Source organism: Xenopus tropicalis, chromosome 4 (genome assembly GCF_000004195.4).
Source record: "Xenopus tropicalis strain Nigerian chromosome 4, UCB_Xtro_10.0, whole genome shotgun sequence".
Lineage (NCBI taxonomy): Eukaryota > Metazoa > Chordata > Amphibia > Anura > Pipidae > Xenopus > Xenopus tropicalis.
Genome location: NC_030680.2, coordinates 57,932,703 through 57,958,832, shown reverse-complemented (window position 1 = coordinate 57,958,832; position 26,130 = coordinate 57,932,703). Strand labels below are relative to the sequence as shown.

General features: G+C 39.1%; 1 protein-coding gene across 1 annotated transcript; it reads right to left on the bottom strand.

The window, feature by feature from the left end:
* Window positions 1-450: 450 nt before the first annotated feature.
* cmtm4 (CKLF-like MARVEL transmembrane domain containing 4) lies at window positions 451-26,130 on the bottom strand. Its single transcript, XM_002933649.5, has 4 exons — window positions 25,277-26,130; window positions 6,729-6,905; window positions 3,125-3,223; window positions 451-2,096 (listed from the first exon to the last, which is right to left on the bottom strand). Exons 1-4 carry the CDS (start codon window positions 25,463-25,465, stop codon window positions 1,938-1,940), a joined length of 624 nt encoding a protein of 207 aa, XP_002933695.1. The 5' UTR covers window positions 25,466-26,130; the 3' UTR covers window positions 451-1,937.

Here is a 26,130-nt window from a genome sequence, read left to right as displayed (position 1 = left end):
TCATCATCAGTGCTAGAAACAAACATCAACGGTGATGTTGCCCATAGCAACCAATCAGTAATAATATTTGAAGGGTCACCTACAAGTTAAAAAAACAAGAGCAAAAATCTGATTGGTTGCTATGAGCAGCATCACTAGTAATATTTGTCTCCAATGTTAATGAATATGCCCCTAAGTGTTGAAGGTGAAATCAGTCTCAATCATGTGGTGGGGATTATACATTGCATATATATTCTGTGGTGTGATATATTGCTAATACAAGTGATACACCAAATTAAAAAAATCTTTAAGGGGATGCAGCTGTAACCTAATCCCTAAAGTCATGACTTTAAAGTACAAAACAAATATATGTTTTCATTTATATTATATAAAAAAAACACATACGATTTCCTTATTCAAAGACCACGGGAGGGTTTTTAAATAAATTAAGAATTTGATGAAACAGCCTTCTTCAGTTTCGCCCCCCCTCAGGGAGATTGTAACAGTTTTATTGCCTTATATTGTACAACGCACAGCTCTGAAATGGGTTATTTTCTCAAATGGTTAAATTAAAACAACAACCCTGCATAATTAAGTTAAAGTGATTTTTACCTTACTATTTACTTTCTCTTACCTAGTATATCACCCTCCATGGCCAATGCATAGTCCCAACAGCAAAAGCATGTGCTTTACGATCACTAAAATTGCTGTCTATGGAGCACGCCCAGCCAGGAGAGGCAATATAGCTGCAAATACCCTTACCAATAGATTGCACGCAAATTACTTTCTAATTAAAGAGGGATTTACAATTAAAGACCATAACTAAAATTAGTGTCACTTTTTCATTTCACATAAAGTTTCAACAATGATTAAAAATATTATGTTGTAAAATTAGTGATAAAACTTAATTCCCAGTCTTAATTCTAAGTACATTTCCAAACAAATGAATGTATGCAAAGTCATACTTGCACACGGTCACTGTTAGTGATGAGTGAATCTGTCCCGTTTTGCTACCTGGAAATATCTGCAAAACGGCGCAAATTTGAGTAACACATTAAAGTCAATGGGTGTTTCTTTACAGCGACTTCTGCACAACTTTTTTTTTTTGCACCCACTGAAGTCTATGGGCTTTTTTTGTGTGCAAAACCTGGCAAAGAGATTTGCTAATCACTAGTCGCTGTACAATTCTGCTCCACACACAGTCTATGCCTCTAGTTGTTAACATTCACTGACTTATAGGGTACAGTTTTCTGGCGGATCATCTCCTTTTGTTATTGACTGCATTAGCACACAGATGGCCTTGACAATTCCTAATTCCCACGAATGAGGGCAAATCCAGATATGATCACAAACTCAATAGGAAACTCAATAGAAAAGTTGTGGCCCCTCGTGGCAACATAACTTGCACAACCATGGGTACTGTCGCACAGCAACCCTCTGCAAGTGAACATTCCTAAAAGCAAACATTTTTTGTATCTTTAATTGCCTTTAAAATAATCAGAGTGCAGCTTTTCCTCTGATTTAAACCCATACTGGACCCATAGAGAACTACAATCCTTACAAAAATGTCCTTGTTGCTAATAATTGCACCAATCAATAAATAACTTCCACATAACATATTTTTGGGAATGTTAAAATCAACTTGCGTTACTTAGATATTATGAAATTGTTCCCAAATATAGATTATGAAATTGTCCCCAAATATATAACAAAATGTTTTAGGATTGCCCAAAGCGGGACACACAGAGAAGTTGTAACATGGAACCTTCCATTTGTAGAACATGAAGTGTATCCAGTAAATGTCATAACAATTCATGAAGGGATGCTCCTCTTTTAAACCACTGAACTTTCGGCCCAGGGTTAAATCTTCTGGTTGTCTGACCCTTAAAAAACAACCAGACCAGTTGGGCAGGAGGCCATTTAATTGAGATTTATGTGTGCAGAGTCCTCTCTAGGCGCTACATTTCAGGGCGGCAGTCTACATCACGGGATTCACTGCGGGCTCGAATGTAATCACTTGTCTGACGAATATTCTGTGATCTGTTACCAGCTTTCCACTTTCTAAGTGCCAAGGCAGCATTAATGGCATAGGAAAGAGTGGCTAGGAAGCCAAATACCTTGAGAAAAAGAAAATCACATTAACCTTTAATGCACTCTGCATACTTCTACAAAGCATTGTCTCAAATTACAACATTGTACTAAAAATGTGACTCGCAGCAAAAACCATCACTGATGAGTTTAGAATGCTCTGTCTAAATTATAGCTACACTAATGAAACATGGTTATAGCAACATACATGGTTTGCACATGTGAGTGTATGCAGGTTATATGCTCTGTTGGTTATAGAGTTACCCCATGTGTTTTGACCACTCCAAAAGATACTAATTGTGTAGCTCTTTATTTGTATGTACTGACTTTACACTGTGGTGCTTTGAGCAAGACAAGCTGAGAAGGCAGCTCCCTAAAAGTAAAGAATCCATGTTTAAAGTAACAAAATACTACAATAATACTAAATAAGTGTACCTTTTATAGTGAAGTACCAGCAGAGGGCAGTGGAACTCAGCATAAACTGTGTAGTATGACCCATTTAATGCTCTGGCACTATTTCCATACATTTCCGCACCCTTTCCCAATATAAATGATTACTTCCTCTGCCCCTGTAACTAATTAACTGGTATTGATATAAGACTGGCACAACTGTAATAATTCCAAAATAACATTGTGTGGCTCAGTTATTAAGGAAAACTGGTGAATATATACATATATATGTGGAAACAGGACTACAAATAAGTATGTTTAATTACCTATTACATATTTAGATAATGTGTTCAATATTATGGAGGTAGCACTTCCATCAATAACAATTAATGGTGCCTTATCCATCTGCAGCTGCCGGTACTGGCAGTGTTATGTGGGTCCTATTACAATGAGGCCCTTAAGGCAATTTTCTGGGGCTGAAAAACTAAATCAGAGAAACTGCCCTGTGTGCGCCACCAGCCCAGGTTAAATGGATTGGGAATAGAGAGGTAGGAGTGTTACAGAGACACACAATGCATGTGATTATCATGTAAGGCGTTATATGTATAAGCCTCAAACAAACCAAAAAGCATATTGGCACAAAACACGAGTATGAGTACTTTCTTACCGCTGCAGAAATTTCTGCCCCAGATTTGTGGTTCAAGGAAGCCAGAATCACAGAAGCAATGAAGAAAAACAAAGCACTTATAATTGTGTTCCCCAGGTCCTAAAAAAAAACCAAACAGTTATATACAGTGTTATACACTCCAATATATATGTTTTTGAACGTTTTTGGAAATGGTCCCTGCGACTAGTGATGAATGACATTTTTTTTAAGGTTTTTTCCACAAACACAACTGGAGGCACTAATAGCTGCAAAAAAGAGACTGCATGGAATGGAAAAAGTCACAGCGAAAAAATGGGCAGATAACCTGAGGAATCAAGTATGTTTGTATAAAAAACAGATATATTCTATACTGCGTAATATACTGGTATAGGATCCATTATTAATAAACCCATTATTTTTTAAAAAATTATTTCCTTTCTCTCTATAATAATAAAACAGTACCTTGTACTTGATCCCAACTAAGATATAATTAATCCTTATTGGAGGCAGAACAATCCTATTGGGCTTATTTTATGTTTCAATTATTATTATTTTTTTTTTTTGTAAGTCTTTATTGTTTTAATGATTTTTTAACAGAAGTATGGAGATCCAAATTATGGACAGATCCCTTTTCCTTATATCCCCAAGTGATAAATATTCTGGTCCCATACCTGTATATTTCAAATAGTGTTTATGCACCTATACACACAAACTTGCATATGTTTATATAAAAAAAAAAAAGAAAGGGTGAGCTTTCCCTTTATCTATCATTTCATGGAAGTACCTCTAAACATATAAACGTTGGTAGTAATATCATTTGCACCAGTTTTAGATAATGTCTTCCAATGAATTGTTTATGGAATAGACCCAATATATATATATATACATATATTTTATATATCTTAAAGGGCTGAACCCCTTAGTTTCAGATCTGTGCTGACAAATACACTGGACTAGAGTACTATTTTAGTGAGTGCTGTGCTGCCATATTATTTCTGTCCTGGGATTTTTGCTGCAGCCCCAGACTGGGTGCCTTAGCAGTAGAGCAAAAGTTCTGCTTTTCATATCTAAATTCCAATCTACACAATTGCACATGTATATAGCTCAGGGCAGCTGCAAGGGATCCCTGGGACAGGTAATAGAGGCTTATGCAAAACTTTCAGAAGTAGACCAAATTGAGTGGTGCAGCAGTGTAGAATACAGTTAAAACCATGAGGAAAAAGACATGCAAATGTAGTAAACCTGCATAGATACTGTCAGAGATAGTAAAACTGTGTACGATACTCCTCTTAAAAATGTGAAGGATTGTTCAAAATGGGGGCAGATCCCTTTGCTCAATGCCAAATAGTGGATGTTCTGGCATTCAGTAGCCGTGACAAATAGCTGCTATTTAGATCTTGCTGTGCTCAAAGAGCAACACAAAAACCTAAAACATACAGCGCTGGCAGTCAGGCCATTGAGAGCAGGCTTTGTGGTTGGCACTATCTGTAGCAAGTAAGTTGTTAAAAAAGCATTTCTCTCTCTCTTGCTTTATAAATATTTAAAATGTATATATAGTATAATATATATATATATATATATATATATATATATATATATATATATATATATAATTAGTTTTTTGATTAATAGTCCTTGTCTCACTCTAACATGGAAAGTGTTCCTGATTCCTCTGCTGTGAAAAGGAGAATGTGAAAGGAATGGAGCAGTGCAAATCCTGCTTGGTGTGCACCTCTGTGTGTGTTCCTAGGGGCTGCAGCCGGCACATGGTTTCAATCACATGTCTATCTGCAGGCAACAAAGGCAATATTACACTCTCATTCCAGCAAAAACATCAAAATAAAAGCCCACATCACAGGGACTGGGCACTTCAGTTTCAGCTGACAATGGGAGAACCAAGTCAGCAGATTTTCTGAGCCTATTTCAGGCTCTGCGTTCTTAACTCTTCTATTGCCACAGACCAGCAAAACTCAAATATAAATAAACACAGTAAAAGTGAAACTGAGAACTGCCATAGCTGATTATTAACCTACTAGGAAGTATGTTACTCTAATACCAGGTATTGGCAAAATGTACTTGTATTGTTAACACTGGGCTAGTACAGTGAAAAAATGAAGTTCTACTCTTAGAATTCAAACTTTTTTTTAAAAAGTAAATTAGAAGCAGTGTCATAAATACTAGCTGCAGTGAGCTTGTGACCTATTAAATACTCATGGCCTACCCCCTTTTCAGGTGCTGTGTATCTGGGGCAGTGTTCTGGTAAACATGTATAAGCGGTGTTTGCTACTGAAAGAACTGGAGTGCAGTTATCCTTGTCATCAATCAAGGCAGCACGTCTGCATGTCTTCGCACTGTCATTGTATCATGGTCCATGTGCAGTGAGTCTAGGATCTAAAATGTTCTAGAAGTCCAGTTTTAAGTTGGTAGCCATGATGCCCAAGAATGGGTGCAACACTTAAGACATTCAGCAAATTTATGCAAATATTTTGAGAGGTTTTATACATGCATTTAAAAAAAATGGTGGTAGCAGTAACACCTTACGAAAAATTGCTGAAACCACTGTCTTTTCCTTCTATTAGATTTTAATGGAAATACTGAACTTGTATAAGAAAAACATCTACTTTGAAGGAATACTTCAACTAAAAAAAACCCTAATTTTCCTTGCAAGGCCTGCCAAGGCTGCACAAAACTTCCTAATAAACCTAATACATCCTTTTTCTGCTATTTCACATATTCCAAAATGGGGGAAAAAAAGAATTGTCCTATATTTCCTATGCAACAATACCCACACACTCTTACCTTCCAATTTGTGCCTGTATGTTACCCAACCCCTTAGATTGTAAGCTCTACGGGGCAGGGACCTCCTTCCTACTGTGTCTCATACCACATGGCACTGTGCATTTATATATTTATTGTATTTATTTATTATAACACTTGTCCTCCCAGTGTGTAATTTTGTAAGATTGTACAGTGCTGCGTACCCTTGTGGCGCTTTATAAATATAAAAGTTATACATACATACACAATAGAAACAGACAACAGAATAAAACTTCACCCACTATTACTAAATTCTGTAGTGCCAAGAAATTGTGTCAAAAATTGTCAAATTCTAGACTAAATCAAAATACACATCTTGACAAATAACACCACTTTAACTTTGTAGGAGATTTTGTCTGATGGTTATAGAAATGGCTTAAATATAGGATTAAGGAGAACACTGTGCTGAGGTGCTGAAACAAAACTAAATGGGCAAAAAGTATTCTTGGGATTTAGTTCTCCTGTAATGTTGTTGTATCAACTTTCATATCAAACATAAATATCACATCTGCTGAACATATTTGTATAGGACAAGATAGACCCCATGTGCTAGTCAGATGGGCTCTTTAAAGGAGTTGTTCATCTTTCAAACACTTTTATCAGCTCAGTTTTCTTCTGACAATAACACAAAAATAAAGACTTTTTTTTTTTTACAATTGCTTCCTATTTTTTTTTTTATTTTGAACAACCCCTTTAAGATATGTATTAAGAGGAATATATAGATCTGGGATAACCTCTTTATGCTCATCATGCCTTGAGGTTATCATCATCATAGCCACCTAAGTACACAAGCAACATTAGTACTCACAGTCATGCTCCAGTTAATGTGAGGGATCCTGGTGTGCAGACTAAAACTGAATAGGAACAGAAGAACCCCAGTGACCACAAATGCACTGCAGCTGACAAACTCAAAAAAGTAGAGGCCTTCACAAGGCGAACACTCCATGATAGTCTCAATGCTGATGAATGCAAAGAGAGACAGGACCTGTAAAGTAAATTGAGAACATATTATACAGAAGCCACTACAAAAAACAGTATCAACCTATACTATGAGCAATTAAAAAAGAAAACCCACAGTGGTCAATATTGTTACCTTGCAGCTCTGGAGTCTGGTTTTAGAGTCACATTTTATGGGGCATCTGTTCGACACCCGCCAGTGACTAATAGTTAACGACTTAAACCAGGCACATACTCTTTCTGGGTGCTTTCCTGTATCTGCATCTTTCTGTTTTCTATAAGTAATGTCTTTGGTCTAAATTACTGTACTGCCCATGTGCCCACCTTCATTAAACACAGGAAATACCCTGGGTCAGAGTTTGCCCACACCTGATGCCCCAGGGAAAGTAGTGGAGCTCCCCCTGACCTCCTACATATTGTGTCAAAGAAAGTATAAGGTACAAGTCAAGTTAGAGTAAATGGTGTATGTGTGTGGGGGGGGGGAGCTCTCATTTGCCAAACCCTAGAGTGGGACTTTTAGGGAATTTATACTATAAACTTCTCTGGGGAAGGAGTTAATGTGAGTGAACATCCTGTATAAAATGCTATTTAGTATATTGGCAACGGTATTAATAGAGGATGATAATACAATTTAGGTATTTTAGGGAGTAAAGGAGAGAGTAATAAGCAAAAAAGAGGAACATGATCATTTGTAATTTCTGCTGGAAGATTTTTGCTATTATGTGACAATATATCTAAACTTTATCATGGCTTACACATTCATTTGGAGAAACAACACAGTGCACTAGAATCCTTTGTATGTACTGTGCCTTCCAAGGATCTTGTCACCTTCCCTTTTGAGAGAGAGGGCTTTATATTTGAGAATCATTTATTCTGGGCTGGCAGCCAATCAGCCATGAAAACAACTAATGGTTTTGTGTTGTCTTAAAATGTTACTGTATGAGCATAGGCGAAAGTGTTAGTGAAAGAACTCATGTTGTTTGCCATTTTTCTCTACCACTAAAAAAATAAATTGGGCTAATTACATAGAAGGAGAACAGATTTAAGGTTGGATGCCACCTTTAGGAAGAGAGAGTGGCACCGGGTAGCACAGAATTTAAAATGATGCCAGTGCGGCAGTGTATAACCTATGTACCACCTTCTGCGAAATATAATTGGAAGGTACATGTAATGGTCCTTCTAGTATTATATGTTGACAGTTTGATTATAGATAGTTTCGAGTTTCATCTCATTTACTATATTTTGGTATGGAGATGCTTTAAGGTATTAAGCATACACTTGTGGTGTTTGCCAATATATAGAGAGGGTCAGGTTGACAATTTAGCGTTATAGACATGGGCAAAAAAAAAATGAAAACAAAACTGTGCCTAGACATCAGTCTAATAAGGTTCACTTTTCTTTTGCTGGTATAAATTCTCCTGTAGTTCATCTGTTTAGTAAGAAAATGTAGATTTCTAAGCTGTTGTATTTTCTTTTTTTGCTTCCAGCCAATGCCCAGTGAAGTACACGCAAGTAACAGCAATGTTTGACAAATCTTCTCCCAAAGATAAACCAACATAGCCTTTTATAAAAAGAACCCTGTTCTGCCTACTTTGGTTAAAGCAGCAACATTAGTGAAGATCACAGCCAAATAAGGGACAGCGAAAAGATGAACTAAAGTTAACCATGAACCAAAGTGAAAGTACTTCTTCGATTCCCCTGACCTAAATGTTAATGCTTGCTTATTTATTAAAATATTCTAATATAAAAAACATCAAATGAATATTCTACCCATCATTTTTAATTGGTCTACAGACTAAAATAAAAACAAGCATACATTTTGCCTAGGACAGCTTCCATTGATTTTTACATGAACTCACAAGCTTTTAAAAGTCGAAGTTTTACATTTATGTTTTTCTGATTTTTTGGCGCTTAATAGATGTCAAACTTTCTACTTTTTAAAACCAAAATATAACAATATAAAATGACCAATGGCCGAACACTGTTCCTTAATCTATTAAATAATACCGCAGGTAACAATAGGACAGGTAGTAAACCCTTGATTAGTCACAAGACTAAATGATAGTTTTACTAACTAAGCACAACAAAATGAGGCACACCCATCTTCAAAATAAACAACCTTGTTATTTCACCACTATATAAGGTATACACCCAAAAATTAAGAAAACATATAATCCATTTAAGTACAATGCATGCTAAGGGGCTGATTTACTTACCCACGAACGGGTCGAATGGAGTCCGATTGCGTTTTTTTCGTAATGATCGGTACTTTGCGATTTTTTCGTATGTTTTGCGATTTTTTCGGATTCTTTACGAATTTTTCGGATCCAATACGATTTTTGCGTAAAAACGCGAGTTTTCCTATCCATTACGAAAGTTGCGTAAAAAGTTGCGCATTTTGCGTAGCGTTAAAACTTACGCGAAAAGTTGCGCATTTTTCGCGTAAGTTTTAACGCTATGAAAAATGCGCAACTTTTTACGCAACTTTCGTAATGGATACGAAAAACTCGCGTTTTTACGCAAAAATCGTATTGGTAACGGAAAATTCGTACAGAATCCGAAAAAATCGCAAAACATACGAAAAAGTCGCAAAATGTTCGTTTTTAAGTCGGAACTTTTCCAATTCGGGTCGGATTCGTGGGTTAGTAAATCAGCCCCTAAGAGTAGTTGCACTTCAGTGGAATAACAGTACTGAATCAAGAACATAGGGATAACCAATCTGCTGTAATTGAAAAAACACATTGTGTACTGGTGCTTAGATTCTGCATATTGTATATACATAAATCATCTGCAACAACATAAAGCTGCAACAGTTGTAAGCCAAATTACGTTCTTTAGAATCATAAATGCAATGGCAGAAAGACAGTAAAGTGATTAACATAAGCAACATAAATAGGACTTGTGTTGAAAATGTATTCAACCTGTTCTTTTAAAGGGCTCTTGTCAAAGCAAAATTGTTTCCCCTACCGGAGGAGAGGGCTAATAGGGCCTGGCTTGGGTAAAACCATACTATTTTTTGCAGAAAATGACCATAGCAAGCACTATTTCACCCACACTAGGAAGGGAGCTTCCTGTGCGGACAGCCATGTTGGGAAGATGCGTGTACATAATGAGTGGAGCTCAGAAACGTACCCATTATGCACATGACCCAAACATGACCCAAGCAGCGTTCTATTAGTCTGCACCTCAAGTAGAAGGAAACAATTTAGCTATGATAGGTGCCTCTCCTTGGTGTTGTAATTTGTTGCCATAAAGCACTAATGGAAAACAGTCTTGTTTTTCACTGAACTCCCTCTCTTTATCAACATGCTAATTTGTTCAAATATAGATAATAAACTCTGTGTAAACAAACTAACAAGAACTAAAGCTTATCAAAGAAATAGGGTAGAAATGGTGCACATTATGTTTTGGGCTTCTGTACCCCAAGGCACCCACAGCCCCTTAGCAGGGAAGATCTGTTCCAAGTGCCCCAGTAGCTCCCCATCTTCTTTTCTCCTGATTCACTGCACATGCTCTGGCTGCTGTCAGTTATCTGAGTTTAGGCTTACCGTAAATATAGAAGATAAGTGTTAAAATATAAGGCTGTTTAAAGGACAAGGAAAGGCTGCTTTTACAAAATTGCTAATTTAATTTGTCTCATTTACCTCTCCCAGATTGCTAACACCATTGCGCATGTCTCTTGGTCTCTGCGAAACTGATTATGCCACTAGGGCACTGGCAGGCGCAATGAGGTACAGCTTTCCCTGGACTTGTAATCTCATTTACACTTTCCTTGTCCTTTAATAAATAATACAGATTTTTCGTGGATGGAAGCTATGAAACCACTGCAACTGGCATAAAAATTAAATAATGTAACAATTTGTTTACTTGATTATTTGCAACAACCCCTAAGCTGATCTTCTCAACAGATACCCAGCAGAGCACACTGAGCATGTCATTGTTGCTATTGAGATGCTGACTCTTTAAGCTGAGGCTGTAAGTTCAGCATTTAAAAACAGCCTTTCTAGTCATATTAATTTTTAGGGTTAGTTCTCCTTTAAACAGTTCTAAGGTGCATTTTGTACCGAGAAATGTTACCAATTTGGTACACCTATTTGTTTGGGATGTATTACCTTGAATGCTTGTAACCTTGGTAACCTTTTCCCCATAATTTGTATCACCATACCTAAAGGTTTGTTTGGCGAGGTCACCAAACTAGTGGATCTTTCCACCGATATGTTCACCTAAGGTGGGTGATATAGAAGTAATCCAGTAAACTGAGCCTAGGGCCAGACAATCAAATTACAATAACGGGAATAGGACCCATTGGAGAGAGGACCACATTAATGAACCAATCCAATGGAAAATCAAACCTGCTTGATCGATATCTGCTCAATTTTAAGATCAGATATAGTTGGGGAGGCCTGTCGGGGGTGCCCATACATGGGCACCTTTAATATGACTAAAACATATTACAACTGGATTGTTTTGTCTATGGATTCATGCAGTTTAGTTACCATAAAGTACTGTTTTATTAAAGAAGAAAATAATTTAATAGAAGAAAAAAAAATTAGAATTATTTGCTTAAAATGTAGGTGGTTTTCCTATAATTTGGAGCTTTATGGATATCAAGTTACTAGATAAGCAATCGCATAACTGTAACAGGTTTTTCATGAGGAGATATTAGAAAGAAAAAATGTTTTTTCCACACTAATAAGGGAAAATTATTTTTTTCTCTACCTTTACTAAATATGCCCCTCAGAGTACCAGTCACTAGAAAATAATTTGCAGGGTTTACTAAGGAATCAAGCCCTTGTGTTTTCCCAAAAAATATTGCTTTTGGATACATTGCTATGCCCCAGTAAGTCTATATATAAACCAGAGCACAGACTTGCTTGCATAACCCTTTGTCGGTCTGAAGGGCTGGTAAATCACTTAACGTTTAACCATATTACCGTACTATAGGAAGCATTTGTATAAAATGCAGGAACTCAAGAGTTAGTAGGCACACAAATGATATGTTTCTGATATAATTATAGGATTCCTTCCCATGCTGATAATTACCCCAAGCCCACAATGGAGGGAGCAGGAGGTGTTAAACAACCCATCTGTTTGCCTCTCCCAAAGCCCATAAGACAGAGTTAACTCTGCTTTGACCAGACAGACCTTAGTACAGATTAATACATAAAGAGTAGTGTCTTCATCTGACACTAAAAACCACAAAGAAGTGCAGAAGAGAAAGGGTGGGGGAAAATCTGTCATATGAAACTCTATAGGATATAAGTCAGTGCTGTTCAACTGTGGCCTACATGGTGGAGGGTTGATAATGGAAGCCAGTTTTGACCACTCCCCTTTTATAAACCACACCCACTTTTAAACAACATCCATGTTATCACAAGAGCTTTAAAGACCATACCCACATTAATGGTAGTAGCGCAGCAAAAACCCAAATGGTTGGTGCTCACTGCAGGGATATCACCATTCATATTTGAAATAAGTTTATTATGTCATATTAAGCCACATTTTAAAATACATATTCCTCCTCCTGCACTGTGGATAGCACAGCAACCCCAGCACATAATTAGGGACCATATAATAACTATTTCCAAATGCTATCAACTCCCAGAGCAAACCCCTGCCAGGTTCACCTCCCACAGGCAGCATAGGGCAGGCAGAGTATGGCATACACAGGCAGCATAGGGCAGGCAGAGTATGGCACACACATGCAGCATAGGGCAGGCAGAGTATGGCACACACAGGCAGCATAGGGCAGGCAGAGTATGGCATACACAGGCAGCATAGGACAGGCAGAGTATGGCATACACAGGCAGCATAGGACAGGCAGAGTATGGCACACACATGCAGCATAGGGCAGGCAGAGTATGGCACACACATGCAGCATAGGGCAGGCAGAGTATGGCACACACAGGCAGCATAGGGCAAGCAGAGTATGGCACACACAAAGGCAGCATAGGGCAAGCAGAGTATGGCACACACAGGCAACATAGGGCAGGTAGAATATGGTACATAGGCCGTATGGCCAGTTGGACAGCGCTTATATAAAGGTTTCCAAAACCATTAATTCCATCCCAGTTTAACCATGCACACAAAACATAATAAGATGTTATCTGCCTGTGGGCAGTGGTCCTTTAGTAAATTACTAAAAGCTGAGCTGATATGGAAAGGTAAAGAGATAATCATTTGCATGTGTTTTTATCTGCTACTTTGTTTAAACAAATTCAGCTACACAGGAGAAGAAAATACTCAAACTCTGCCTTTTTTAAGCAAAATGGGCCTACAACTTTCAGGTGGCCATACACATTAAGATCTGTTCATTTAGCAAGGTTGCCAAATGAGCAGATCTTCTCCCGATGTGTCCACCTAAGGCAGGCAATATGGGGCTAATGCCACCTGTGGCCAAACGATCAATTTACAACGGCGGGCATAGACGTTGTCGGGTTGAAGAGCAATTCAATGAGCTGATTCAATCGCCGATCGGATGGAAATCAGACCTGCCTGATCGAGATCTCTCCAATTTTAGGCAAGATGTCAGGTAGGTCTGTCGGAGGTGTCCATACATGGGCAGATAAGCTGCCAAATTGGTCTGAAGGACCCGAATCTGCAGCTGAAATCTGCCTGTATATGTCCCCCTTTAGGCTCCAGCCAGACATGGCTGATTCTTAGCCTGTGGATAAATACAGGCTGAGAATCCACCCCTAAGCTACAAAAAAGTTTATTTATGTGCCTGCACCTGAAGGCATTCCACCGGCCTGGGTGTTAAATAGGTACCCGGGGTTGTTACCTTCTCTTGCCTGGACCAGTGAAGGCCTTTTACTAGGGCTGGGCGATATACCGTTTAATACCGAATACCGGTGTTTTTTTTAAAAACTATATTCATTTTTCAGATACCGCAATACCGGGGTGTCAGGGTACTCACCCGTGCGGCCCGGTCTCTTGCGCCTCCTTGCGTGTGCGCACGCGCGTCCAGGTGCGTGTGCGCACGCGCGTCCAGGTGCGTGTGCGCACGCGCGTCCAGGTGCGCGTGCGTCAAGGCACACGTACATGTCAAAGCGTGCACGTCCGCGACGCGCTGACAGCGCCGGTTCTGCGCATGCGTGGGGGGTATTTAAAGCTATCAAACGCCTCCTCCTGTGCTATGTTGTCTGCGGCCTTGCCTGGGAAACTAAGCCTGCCTGATTTACCTTACGACTTTCTGTTGCCGATCCTTCGCTTGTCTGACTCTGATTTTCAATACTGCAGTAATTATTCTCTAATTTATTAGGAAATGGGGTTAACACCTAATCATGCATGAAAAAAAAAAATACGGTCAAATACCGTGACACCGATATAATTTTGAAAAATACAGTGATATAAATTTTTGGTCATACCGCCCAGCTCTACCTTTTACTAAGAACAGCAGGCATGACCACAATAAAATGTGTTGAACAAAATATTCAGTTTATAGCAGGCTTCTCAAATTGCAGGACAGGCAGACTGGAGTAAACCAACCAGGAAACTTGCTATAAGTTTCACAAGTATGAGTCACTGTACACAGCATATCTCCCTTGAAGCCTCAAGGGCGCCTGTCTCCTTACAGTGCCCAATCTTCACACAGCTCTCTCTCTACAGCTCTTCTGCAAGGCCGTTAACCTAATCCTACATGCCCACAATCCCTATCTGGTGTACAATCACCACTAGAGCTTTACCCCAAAATCTGACTCCTTGTGGGGACCCAAACTGTCCTTACTAGCTAGCCTGTCTAGCTCTTGTTCCTAGAACAAGCTAGTTTCACCTTCTACCTCTCTATCTACCCTAGTAAGGCTTTAGGTAGCCACTTGGACTTACTTAGTGTTATCTGCTGATCTTATCAGGCCTAAAAAGGTCTTATATCGGCTTTCAGGTGGGTCTGGTGTCAACTGCTGGTAGCCCCTGCATATAACTTAACCGCCTATATCATCACTGTCTGACTGGTGCCGCCCCGCCGCCCCACAACTGTCTGCCTGTTGTTACTGCTTACCTTTGTGTAAGTTTTAAATGGTATCAGTATTAAGATTAACTGCCCCCTGCATTGTTCACAATTCAGATTCAGACTGTAAACCCCTGTATCGTTTACACCTGTAAACACTGCATTGTTCACAACTCAGGTTCAGACAGTATGCGCTCACATTGTTCACCTGTTCAGACAGACTGTAGGAGCAGTGTGAGCATTGCGTCACTGTATGTACTGCTTGCCCTATGCTGTCTGTGTGTGCCATACTCTGCATGCCCTATGCTGTCTGTGTTTGCCATACTCTGCCTGCCCTACCCTGCCTGTGTGTGCCATACTCTGCCTGCCCTATGCTGCCTGTGGGTGCCATACTCTGCCTGCCCTATGCTGCCTGTGGCAGTTGAACCTGGCAGGGTTTTGTTCTGGGAGTTTGTTGCCATTTGGAAATAGCCATTATATGGTCCCTAAGGTGTGTAATGTGCTGGGGGTTGCTGTGCTATCCACAATGGAGGAAGAGGCATATTGATTTAAGGGTGTGGCTTAATATAATATATTAAACTTCTTTCATATATGAATGAAGGGTAATATCCCTGCAATGAGCACCAACCATTTGGGTTTTTGCTGCACTACGGGTATGGTCTTAAAAGCTCCTGTGATAACATGGGTGTGGTTTGAAGTAGGTGTGGTTTATAAAAGGGAAGTGGTCTAACATTACTTCCATTCTCTGCCATGTAGGCCAGAAAAATTCCGGCCCTCGGTACCACAGAAGTTGAACAGAATTGGCTTATATTATAAAAGTGTCACTCGGCACCTCTGATTATTTAATCAGACATATACTCCTGATATAGATACTACAACTAGTGCTGCATCTAGGCCTTCATGCAGGAGCTGGTGGGAGATGAGACAGCTGTGTAATGGCTGGGGGATTCTTCCTATTGTACATACATTACAGCTAATCTGCTGACTTCAGACATTTAGAAATAAATATTGTACATTTTTACCATTAAAAGAAAATCCAGAGGCAGGGCATCATGTTGGCGCTGAATCCATCAGGGATCAAACCACACAAATTCTTTAGCACTGGTAAAGCCAAATGAAACTAATGGCAGTCATTACTGATGAAGTAAAACAAGAGGGATGTACAAATATACTTGTAAGTGGAAATATAAAATAAAGCACTTGCTGACAAATAAAAATCACCAAGTTAAGGCAGCATTCTCTGGAATTTCAACATCAGGAGCGAGAGATGCACAGTTTGTCAGCAGAAAAGGAAACGGGACGTTAACTCGTGACCAGATCCAAAAACACATTCCTCCGTCTGGGCTGCTCTTCCCCCAGTTAAACCACAAGCCTATTTATTCTTGCAAATGGAATTTATTTTTTTGTTACAGCGCTTGCAGTTTTGTTTTATGGCTGAATTATGGATATGTGTGCCTGAATAGCATACAGGGACACTAAAGTAAGAGAACTTCCCAGTAAAAAAGTTTTTGAACTAATGGTCGAGCAGAAAACAACCAGTTGTCAATCTACGCTGCTGCAAGCAAAATAAGCACTCTTTATTCTGCCGGTGACCTCCAGAACTCACCTACCTGCTGTCAATTGTTTTTTTCGTTTTTTTTTACCATAAAGAAAAAGGGTTAATCACTGGGGGGTGCCAAATGTCAAGCACCCCCAGTTATTGTAATCACTTCCATTACTATTTATTTATTCCATCCCTTTTACTCACTGAATACTGCACTGGCAAGGGGTACAACTGTAAGAGAGCCATGCCACTATCTTATCTACATTCCGGTCTGTGTGTTCATGTAGAGAAAGATTGTGGTATGGCACTTATACAGAAGTACCCCAGGCCGGTACATTTTTCAGTAAACAGGAACACTGGCCCAGGGTTTCAGGTGAGTTATTATAATCACTGCGGGGTGCTTAACATTTTGGCAACCCCCTGTGATTGTATATTGTCTTTTCCTTAAAGGCTAATGTCCCACAGGAGATTAGTCACCCACAATAAATCTCTACTACCGTGGTCAACTAATCTCCCCAAAAACCTTTCCACCAGCAATAAAGGGAAATGCCTGTGCATCCCTTTGGTTTTCCAGTTGCCTGCAGGACTGTCTTTAGGAGCCGAATTTCCGTTTTAAAAGGAAAACTCAGCTTTGCTAAGCAATAGCGCTCTCTGCAATTGGCTCTGCTAGAGCAATAGCTCTCTCTGCACTAGAGATGTGGTCCCCTCTGGACCTGCTCCGACGCTAAAGTTCTAAACGCGGAGCGGGAGGGCAGCATTGGGCTGCTGCCTCGGCTCCAGCAGCCCCAGAATCAACGCTGCTGTGAGCACATATGGAGGGGATATTGGCACAAAAATGCATTCTAAAAAAACTGAATGGTCTTGTCTATGCATGCGTTTTTACAACGGTGGAGAAACATCCCCTGTAAGCCTGTAGCACACAAATAGATGTCCTACAAATAACCGGCAACTACAAACCACAGCAAAATCTGAACTCCATGAATTCATGTTAGTTAGCTCCTGTCAAGGAACCCAAATCTACCAAAATGTTTTCATTTGTACCAATTAATGAACACTTCCTGCTACAGTGTATAAGACCTAGAGCAAACACTGCAGGTTGCTACTTTTTGACTTTACCTATTAGAAACATAATGTAAACATCAGAAATACGTGGATCAAACACTGACCTTTACTAACCACCATCCAAAGCCATGTATTCATACTTTTGTAACTGACTGAATAACAGGTTAAAAATCTAAATTAATTCATGTAAATGTGTTAATAAAATAAAAACATTTGTTTTATTTATCAAAATCTATCTAGTAGTAAAATATAGTACAGCTGAAAAATTATTTCTAAAGCAGAACCTCCTGTTTATAAAAGTTTCACTATGCACTATTATCACAGTGAGAATGTATAAGAGAAATAGTTTCTACCTACAACAGCAGAATGTAATTTCAAAGTGACCTCTATCAAGGGCACACATTTTTCAGGCTATCAAAACTGGCAGAGTTAAAGGGGAAATATATCCCACAAGCCCATTATGTAGAAGAGGTACATACTGTAAACACTGTCTGGGCTTAAAAAAACCCAAGTACATATACTGTACAGTGTATATGTATTTTATTTATGAATTTATTTATATTACACAGATATGCACAATTCCATAGATTTAAAGGAAAAAGGATTGCCACCTGTCTGATTTTGACCTAGACAACCCTGTTTTAAGGCTATCAGCCATGCCATGTTATAGCACCATTCCGGATGTCATTCCATGCCCTTGGTGATGCCCATGCTGCCCATGTAATTCGCACTGCCCCCTGCCCAAAAAGGTGCCAACCCTTAAAGGAAACCATGTTACTCTGAACCACTTCCCAACTTTGCTTAGGCTGACATTGTAATGCTTCCTCACCTTATTCCATGGTAAAGTGATAGATTCTGGGACTTAAACTCCCTCTGCTTTCCATAGAGGGTGATAGAGAGATTTTTAGGAAAGCAGGGGAATTTCATTTATTTATGTTTAACAATTTATGCACCTTTTCTATCTAAACCCAAGTGAATGAGCTCATGTCTAAAAGAGGGGTATATTTTTCCTTAAAGGACAATGAAAGGTTAATATAAATTAAAAGTAAGTCTAAAGGCATTCTTTTAAAGTACTTACTGCATATCTAAATTCCCAGATCCCTGCTTGCTTCTCTGAGATATGGTGCTGGCAGCCTACAGCAGTGTGAAGACTACAGTGACATCACTGAAATCTCTCTGTCCTTCCTGTAGGCTGCCAGCGGCAGCCTTCCTATTCTCTGAGCATGAGTGTAACTTGATCCTGTCTCCTGTTCTGAGCTACACATGCCCACCAGCCAATCAGAAGCGGATCTGCCAAAGGGGGGGGGGAGGGAATGAAACACATGTGCAGTATGAAGCAAGGAGGGAAAGGAAGGGAGAATACCTTTTTAGAGATGGCTACCTGATTTAGAAAATGTGAAGTAAGTGTGACTGAGTAAATATTTGATTAGGTGAGCCAAAAGTGGGGCGTTTTTACTAAACAATAGGAGGAGTATTGGGCAGTATGCTTTTTAAATTTTGACTTGCATTCTCCTTTAAGAGCAGAAAACATGCACTAAAATCATAAAAGGGATAATGATTCTATAAATCCTTTGCAGGGTACAGTCCAATGATGCAGCACTTGGGGGGGCTTGAATGCTCGGCTTGCAAACTTCACTAAACATAACCAGGAAACAACAAAATTGGCTTAGGCTGCCACAGGCAGAGAATAATGAGGATTAAGGAGGCTCAAAGGCCTCAAAAAAGAACTAACTGCTATATATTCATAGTTCTACAATGGAAAGCCAACAATTGGTAGCTTCACCAAACAAATGATCACCCTCCTCCTCTGCTGGCTGTTCAATTGCAGTGATCACAAAAACAAAATGTCAACTGGGGCAGGAGAATATAATGCAAATACACATCAGCATTATTTATATTTAGAACAGGGTTGTTCTTTAAAACATTTGAAATGTAAGCAATGTTTTTAACTGGCCCAGTAAGAATGGTTTTCCCTTAACACTGGTAACTTTATTATCTCAGACAATTCCCACTGTGCTTTCAATCCCCCAAAGGACACCAGAAGCAGCTTTTGTTCTGCTGTGCAATATAAAAATAAATGCTTCCAGTGGAATAAAGTTATGATAAAAATGCACTTTTCTTTGAACAGATTAAGCGTCAAAGCATACTGTGTGGTAGCATCCACTCATATATGTAGATGCAAATACAAGAAGCTTTGCTGTGTCTGCCCAAATTGATTTATTGTACCCAGCCTGTTGAAGAAGTCCATAAACTGCTGGGACATCTTAACATTCCAGCCCACAAACACGTGGTATGTTGCAAATAAACTCACTTTACAGAAAAGCAGTGTTGCTCTATGCCATATGTTAAAGGAAAACAAATCCCTGTTTCCTTCACAATAAATGATTATTAGGATATATTTTGTACTTTTGTTATGAGGCAACTGTACAAATCTAGGGGGTTTATGGACCCATGAACTTCCATAAGTCTCCACACCTGGCCATCTCCTTCAAGTTGTTTGTGCATGCTCTGTGCTGTATGGATGCTTTTTTTTTATATATTTTAAGAGTACCTAAGCTAAGGTTTTGTAGGTTTGTTTGGGGTTAACAGAATGCATCACACAAGTCAAATGTAGTTGAATGGGTTAAAATATAATGGAATTGATTGAAAAAAACTCATGGAAGCAAATCTGACCCACAAAATCTGATCAAAATCTCCAGAATGGTTTAGCCTTTAGACTCCAATATAAAAGCCAAAACCTAGTTAACAGAACAAGTTAATTATAGTGAAGAATAAAAAAGATCTGGTTGTTTAGGCTGCTAAAGAACACACACATTGCAGTACAGTATTGACAGAAGACATCTGACCAGTCAATACATAGAAAGGTTCCATGTGATGTGGGGTCCATAGAATAACAGAACCTCAGTATTGTTTATAGGAATAGAAATCTGACAAACTGAACAGCATTAAATGTGCAAAATTCATATGGTCATATGATCGAGCCTGCTGGATCTGGAATTCAGGTTATGGACTTTATCCTACAGATTCACTAGCATGATCAAGGTCAGTAAAACCTTCTATTCAAGCACTGACTGCCAGAAGGTTAAAGGGGCTGTTCACCTTTACATTAACTTTTAGTATGATGTAGAGAGTGCTGTCCTGAAAGAATGTTATTTTTTTATTTGTGGCTTTTGAATTGTTTACCTTTTTGTTCAGCAGCCCTCCAGTTTGGCATTTCAGCAGCTATTTGGTTGCTAAAGTCCAAATTACCCTAGCAACCAGGCAGTGCTTTGAATGCGAGACTGGAATATGAATAAGGGCTTGAAAAGAAATCTAATCAATAAAAGTAACAATAATAATAAAACAGTCAGTGATCCCGATTTCAAAACTGGAAAGAGTCAGAAGAGAAAAGCAAATAATTCTAAAACTCTAAAAATGGACAAAGTGAAAAGTTGTTAGGAAATGGCAATTCTATAACATCCAACAAGTTAATTTAAAGATTCATGTTCATACCAAAATAATCCTGACTTTTTGGTTGTTTTTTGGAAAGGAGCAACTTTTTCTGTAAGGAATGGCTAATCCGTGTAGCCAATCAAAATCTTCTCTGGTTACTCAAAAAAACAAATGAAATCCAAGTGCCTGAGCAGGGTACCCTAGGATTAAGGAAGTGCTTAATTAAAAGCAAATATTAGAAAACTGAGCATTATTTAAGTCTGTAGGAGCAAAATGTTCACTTTGGCAAAAGAGACAGCTGCTAAAGAAGTTCATTAATGGTCAACATCTTTTCAGTTTCACTATTCCTAAAGCACCCCATCATGTTTGAATGAAAGCATGAAGAAAAGGTATATTAGGTGTGCCTTTCAAACCATTTATGCACAGGGTGTGACCACAACCATTAAAACATGAAAAAAAAACCTAAACCCCTTTAATCTGCCAAATCGGTGGCTTCTGCTGTGCATAAAAGTTGTTAACTTCAAAGAGGGTTCAAATACCCTCTGATGATAACACTGGTGTCTAGGAGCTTCTAGCCATACCTGCAATATGTGTGCCAATCAAAACCGGTCACACGGAGGGAAAAATAGAAAATGTACCAAATAGTGCAACTCACAGCGGAGCAAAACCACTAAGATCTAAATAGTGGTGTGCCTTTAAAATCTGAAGAAATATTGACATACATGAGCAAAATACTTTCAGAAAGTCTGAAACTTTTTACATTAAGGCCATGAGAAAAATACCATTCTAAAGTAGCATAAAAATATTCCAGAGTAATTAACAGAAATTACCCAGAAATATTAACAAATGCTATCTAATGAAACATGGAAAATGAGCAAGTCGTAGCTGTATTATTTGTATATGAACCTAGTTCACTATATGTGGCCATACACACACAGATATTATTGTACAAAACAAGTTTCGTAAAATAACAGTGTGTGTATGGTGGGAAATGAGGGACCAATATTGGTAAAAGCCTTGGATATCAGTCGTCTCGTTGATCAGGCAGGATTGAACATTTGGTTGGGCACCTTCAAGGGTGCCTGAACATCATAAAAACGTGACACATTAGCCTTAGGTCCCTACCACATTCAAAGATAGTGTCAATTTAACTGGATCCAATTAAATTAACTTTATATTTTTGAAGGAACCCAAGGCAGACGCGCGGGGGGGAATATAGGAGAAACTTTTGTAGGTCCTGATAACGTTGAAATTGAATCAGGACCCATGTGCTCTAAAGGGCTACTCTACCCTCCAAAAAATGTGCATTATGAAAAAAGTAACTTTTCAATATACATTAATACAACATTTCCATTGGTTTTAAAACTATTTGTAAATTGTAATTGTTATTAAAAGCAATACCTGTCTGACTGCTTACATTCTTACATTACTGGTTCTGCCTCCTGAAACAATGTTGCAGAACAAATTGAAACCTTCTAATTAAATTAAAAACCTGGAGATGTCTACTACATTGTTTCAGAACCAGAAAAACAAGAGAGAAACTAATACTGCTTATTGTAATTACAAATAAAGTTAAAACCACTAGAATTTAAGTGCCTTAAAATGACATTTTCTTTCATTATGCAAAAACCCTTTTTTGGGTGGAGGCTGCCTTAAAGCAGTATTGCTAACCAATAAACCCATTGTGCCACCAAAACAAAAGCTTGTTAATTCCACCTGGTCCTTCTTGTGTCACTTCTTTCTCAGCATGAAGGAGCTGGAATTTAATTTAAAAAACAAGCCAGTACAGCCTTTGCTTATAAATAATGAATATACTACTAACAAGTTTCACGTGCACACCCTGGCTTTGACTCAAGAAAGTGCCCCAATGCTCAGCATTGGGCACGAACACCTAAATGTTGTTGTTTGTCACTAATTAACCATAGAGACTTGTCTCTGTTTTGCAGTTATTCCACGTGCCGCCATCATTTTGATTTTTATAAATAATGAAGACAGCCCCACTTCTGCCCACACCTTCAATACAAAAAAAATATTTTATAAATGTAAAAAAAAAATTAAAAAATGACTGCGGCCCTTGGCTGAAGAGGATACAAGTATGTATAAGATTGAAATAGATTTCCCCGCCCCCTAAATATAGGACAAAACTTTGGACTTATCTGATCTATTTTTTCATAGTTCTATTCCACACTTATCTGGTGGTAGAACAGGCATAGGAAACATTTGCCCGTACATATAGTAAGATCTAGCAGAACAATTCCCAGCAATCCTCAATATGGCCTATTTCTTATCTACATTGTTATAAAATTTCACCACATGTTCTAAATTAGTTCTTATATACAGTTGTTATAGGCATGTAAAGCCTACTATAAAAGTTGTACCACGCGTTACTATTCCTTGGTATATATACTTGCATGCACAGAGGCACTCCATAAGTTTAATACATACCTTATTGGCACCCTCTGTCCTTGGTTCCACCCCCATGTGGTGCTGGAGCCTTAAACATGCACTGCTGAGACCCTGACAATCACTGAATATTGTGCTCATTCCAGAGAGCAAGACTGGGCATGTAGCAGATGCAGGTACAGCTGGCACTGCACATTCCTGCCCTCACCTTTATGCAGCCATACATTCACATGCCCAAACTTTCATCCTAGGTTGTGTTAACCTTTAGATATAAAATGCCTGTGGTTTATTGTTACATTATTAGTGACATTAGCCGGAGGACAGACAGCAGCTAAAAAACATAACGATATTGTTGAATATGTACCATGAATTTAAGAGACTCTTAAATCCAATACAGCTGTAGCAGCAATAAGCAGCCCTATTTAGAATCTTGTACATAAGTGCTCTCACTAAGTAAATCGCTTATTAAATGTATACAGGTGATCCCATTTGTGTGTACAGGTAAAAATGCCTGCTAATAGATAGAGTATATCCCAAAACATTGTTTGCATTCAAAACAGCACATCTTTTACATAGCTGGGATGCTACATCAATATCATTCTCAGAAAGGCAGAGAAATAAACAGTACCAAGAATGTCAGACAATAATTTGGCCTGGTACGTGAAAACAGGTCATGTAAAAGGTGAGGCGTGAGTGAGAAGCTGTGTACCAGCCTGCATCTAAAATCATATTTAAATAGCAAGACGGATACTGAAACCATCAAATCATCTGAGCAACAGTATATAATTGTTATTGTACGTCATGTTATCACCACATTTCCAGGTAACAATCCTAACAAGCTCTTGCAAAACTAACTACAGGTGACTAGAATGCAAGTCATGGAGTGCTAAATCATGCTACTGTTTTGGGCTGCTTATAACACTGCAATTAAATCGCCTAACTGCAACTAATTTGCATTGCCCTGGTTCCCAAACCTGATTTAGTTAGGCACCTCCAGTGATTGCAGTCACTAACCTAACGTATTGGCTTTCCCCAATGGTAAATCACTTTCCTTGTCCTTTAAAGGAGCAGTAATGTCAGTACATGAATGCTGAATGTGACTATAACAAATTAACAGTTCTCTTGTCTGTTCTTTGTGTTTAATGTTACCCTGTCTAATCAACAATTGCTAACTGTAAGCAATCTCTGTGGGAACAATTCAAATTTTAACATGCAAGAGATACTGACACCTGAAATTACTGTTTTTTTAACAGGCAATTAACATAGTCTTTGCATGAGCTTTCTAAAATTTGCCATCAAAATATTTTCTGATGTTTTTACATTACCTATGAGATCCCCATGTTGCTCTATTAGACTTATGTCCCACGGAGCGTGTTAGTCACCCGTGATAGATCTCTGCTATCGCAGGCAACTAACCGCTCCAAAATGCCTTTCCACCAGCAACAATAGGAGCCACCAGTGGAATTGCCTTTGCATCGCTTTGGTTTTCTGAAGTTGCGCACAGTTTCCTCCTGCCAGTGGAAAGGCATTTCATAGAGGTTAGTCACCTGCAATAGCAGAGATCTATCGCAGGCGACCAACACTCTATGGGACATCAGACTTAGGGGGCTGCCACATTTGTGCAGCAGTAGACAGTATTAGAAGCTATAACTGACAGGCTGAGAAGGGACGGTCAGGTTGGCAAAACAGTCAGGTTTAGGTACTTCAAGTAACAATTACTTACAAAAGTAGCCCAATCAATAAAAAAAAACATCAACATAACTTATAGGCAACTTTTAATGTACATTCATAATTTGAAGAGTAGTTTTTTATTGTCAGTGTCACTTTAAAGCAGTGATGTCCAACCTGCACCTGTCCACCTGTTACTTAACAGCAGCTCCTAGATCTTGGCTGTCAGTGGATCCTGGGAGAATTAGCAAAACAATGGAAAGGCAGTTGATTGATTGTCTTATAGCCTTCGATTATTATACCAAATCCATGTACACACACACACAACTTTCTTGCAATTACTCACCACTTGAATGCATTTCAGTATCCCGAAGAGAGAGCGAATATAAGCCAAGTCGCAGCGTATGCTCCGAAGTCCCCGACCTTGCATCACTGGTTCAGTGGTGGGCTGGTATGGGCTACTAGCCCCTGATACCATAGATGTGCTAGATGCTTCTCCCTCAAAGCCGTCCATGTCATCCCCAGTCACCCTCATGTCTAGTGCCTTTAGAAAGAGGTAAATCAACGTCGGGTGGCACTGTACCAAAAAGGCATGGCACTGGCCTAGGGATTATGTCACCTGGCTCAGCAGCAGATGTTTCTCAGGCACCTAGGGACTACCACGCACATCAGTTATTATTCCTCTTCACCTCCCATGGGGTTCTGTGAATACCAGCAACCTGTTACATAGTCACACTATTACCCTTAACTGATACAATAACAGACAAGTTCAAGCCTCCTGAAACCCTTTGTTGTCAGTAACTTCCTACAAAATTCCACACTCTACAGCTTTTAGTCCAAACCTCACCAATTCAAGTAGTCTCTGTTTGCAAGGCAAGGACTGGCTACCTGGAGGCTCGGTACAGCTGAAAGAGTAGTGGGCAACCTAGCATACTCCGCACCATGCACACGCAGCCCTCTTCTTCAGTGACGTGCTCTGCAGGCAACCATACGGTGTCCATTGTAGGACATTTGTGTGCAAAGTGACAATGTATCCTGCTCCCTCCCCAGTCCAAAACCTCTGTGTTACTGAAGATTCTTTATCGTGCCTCTCCTAGTAAAGCTCTTAGTAATCTCCCTATGTGTAAGCGATTGTTCCAGGCTGCAGCATACTTTCTCTATCCTGCTCCCTACTCCCTCCGCCCACCTCCCTCCATCCTG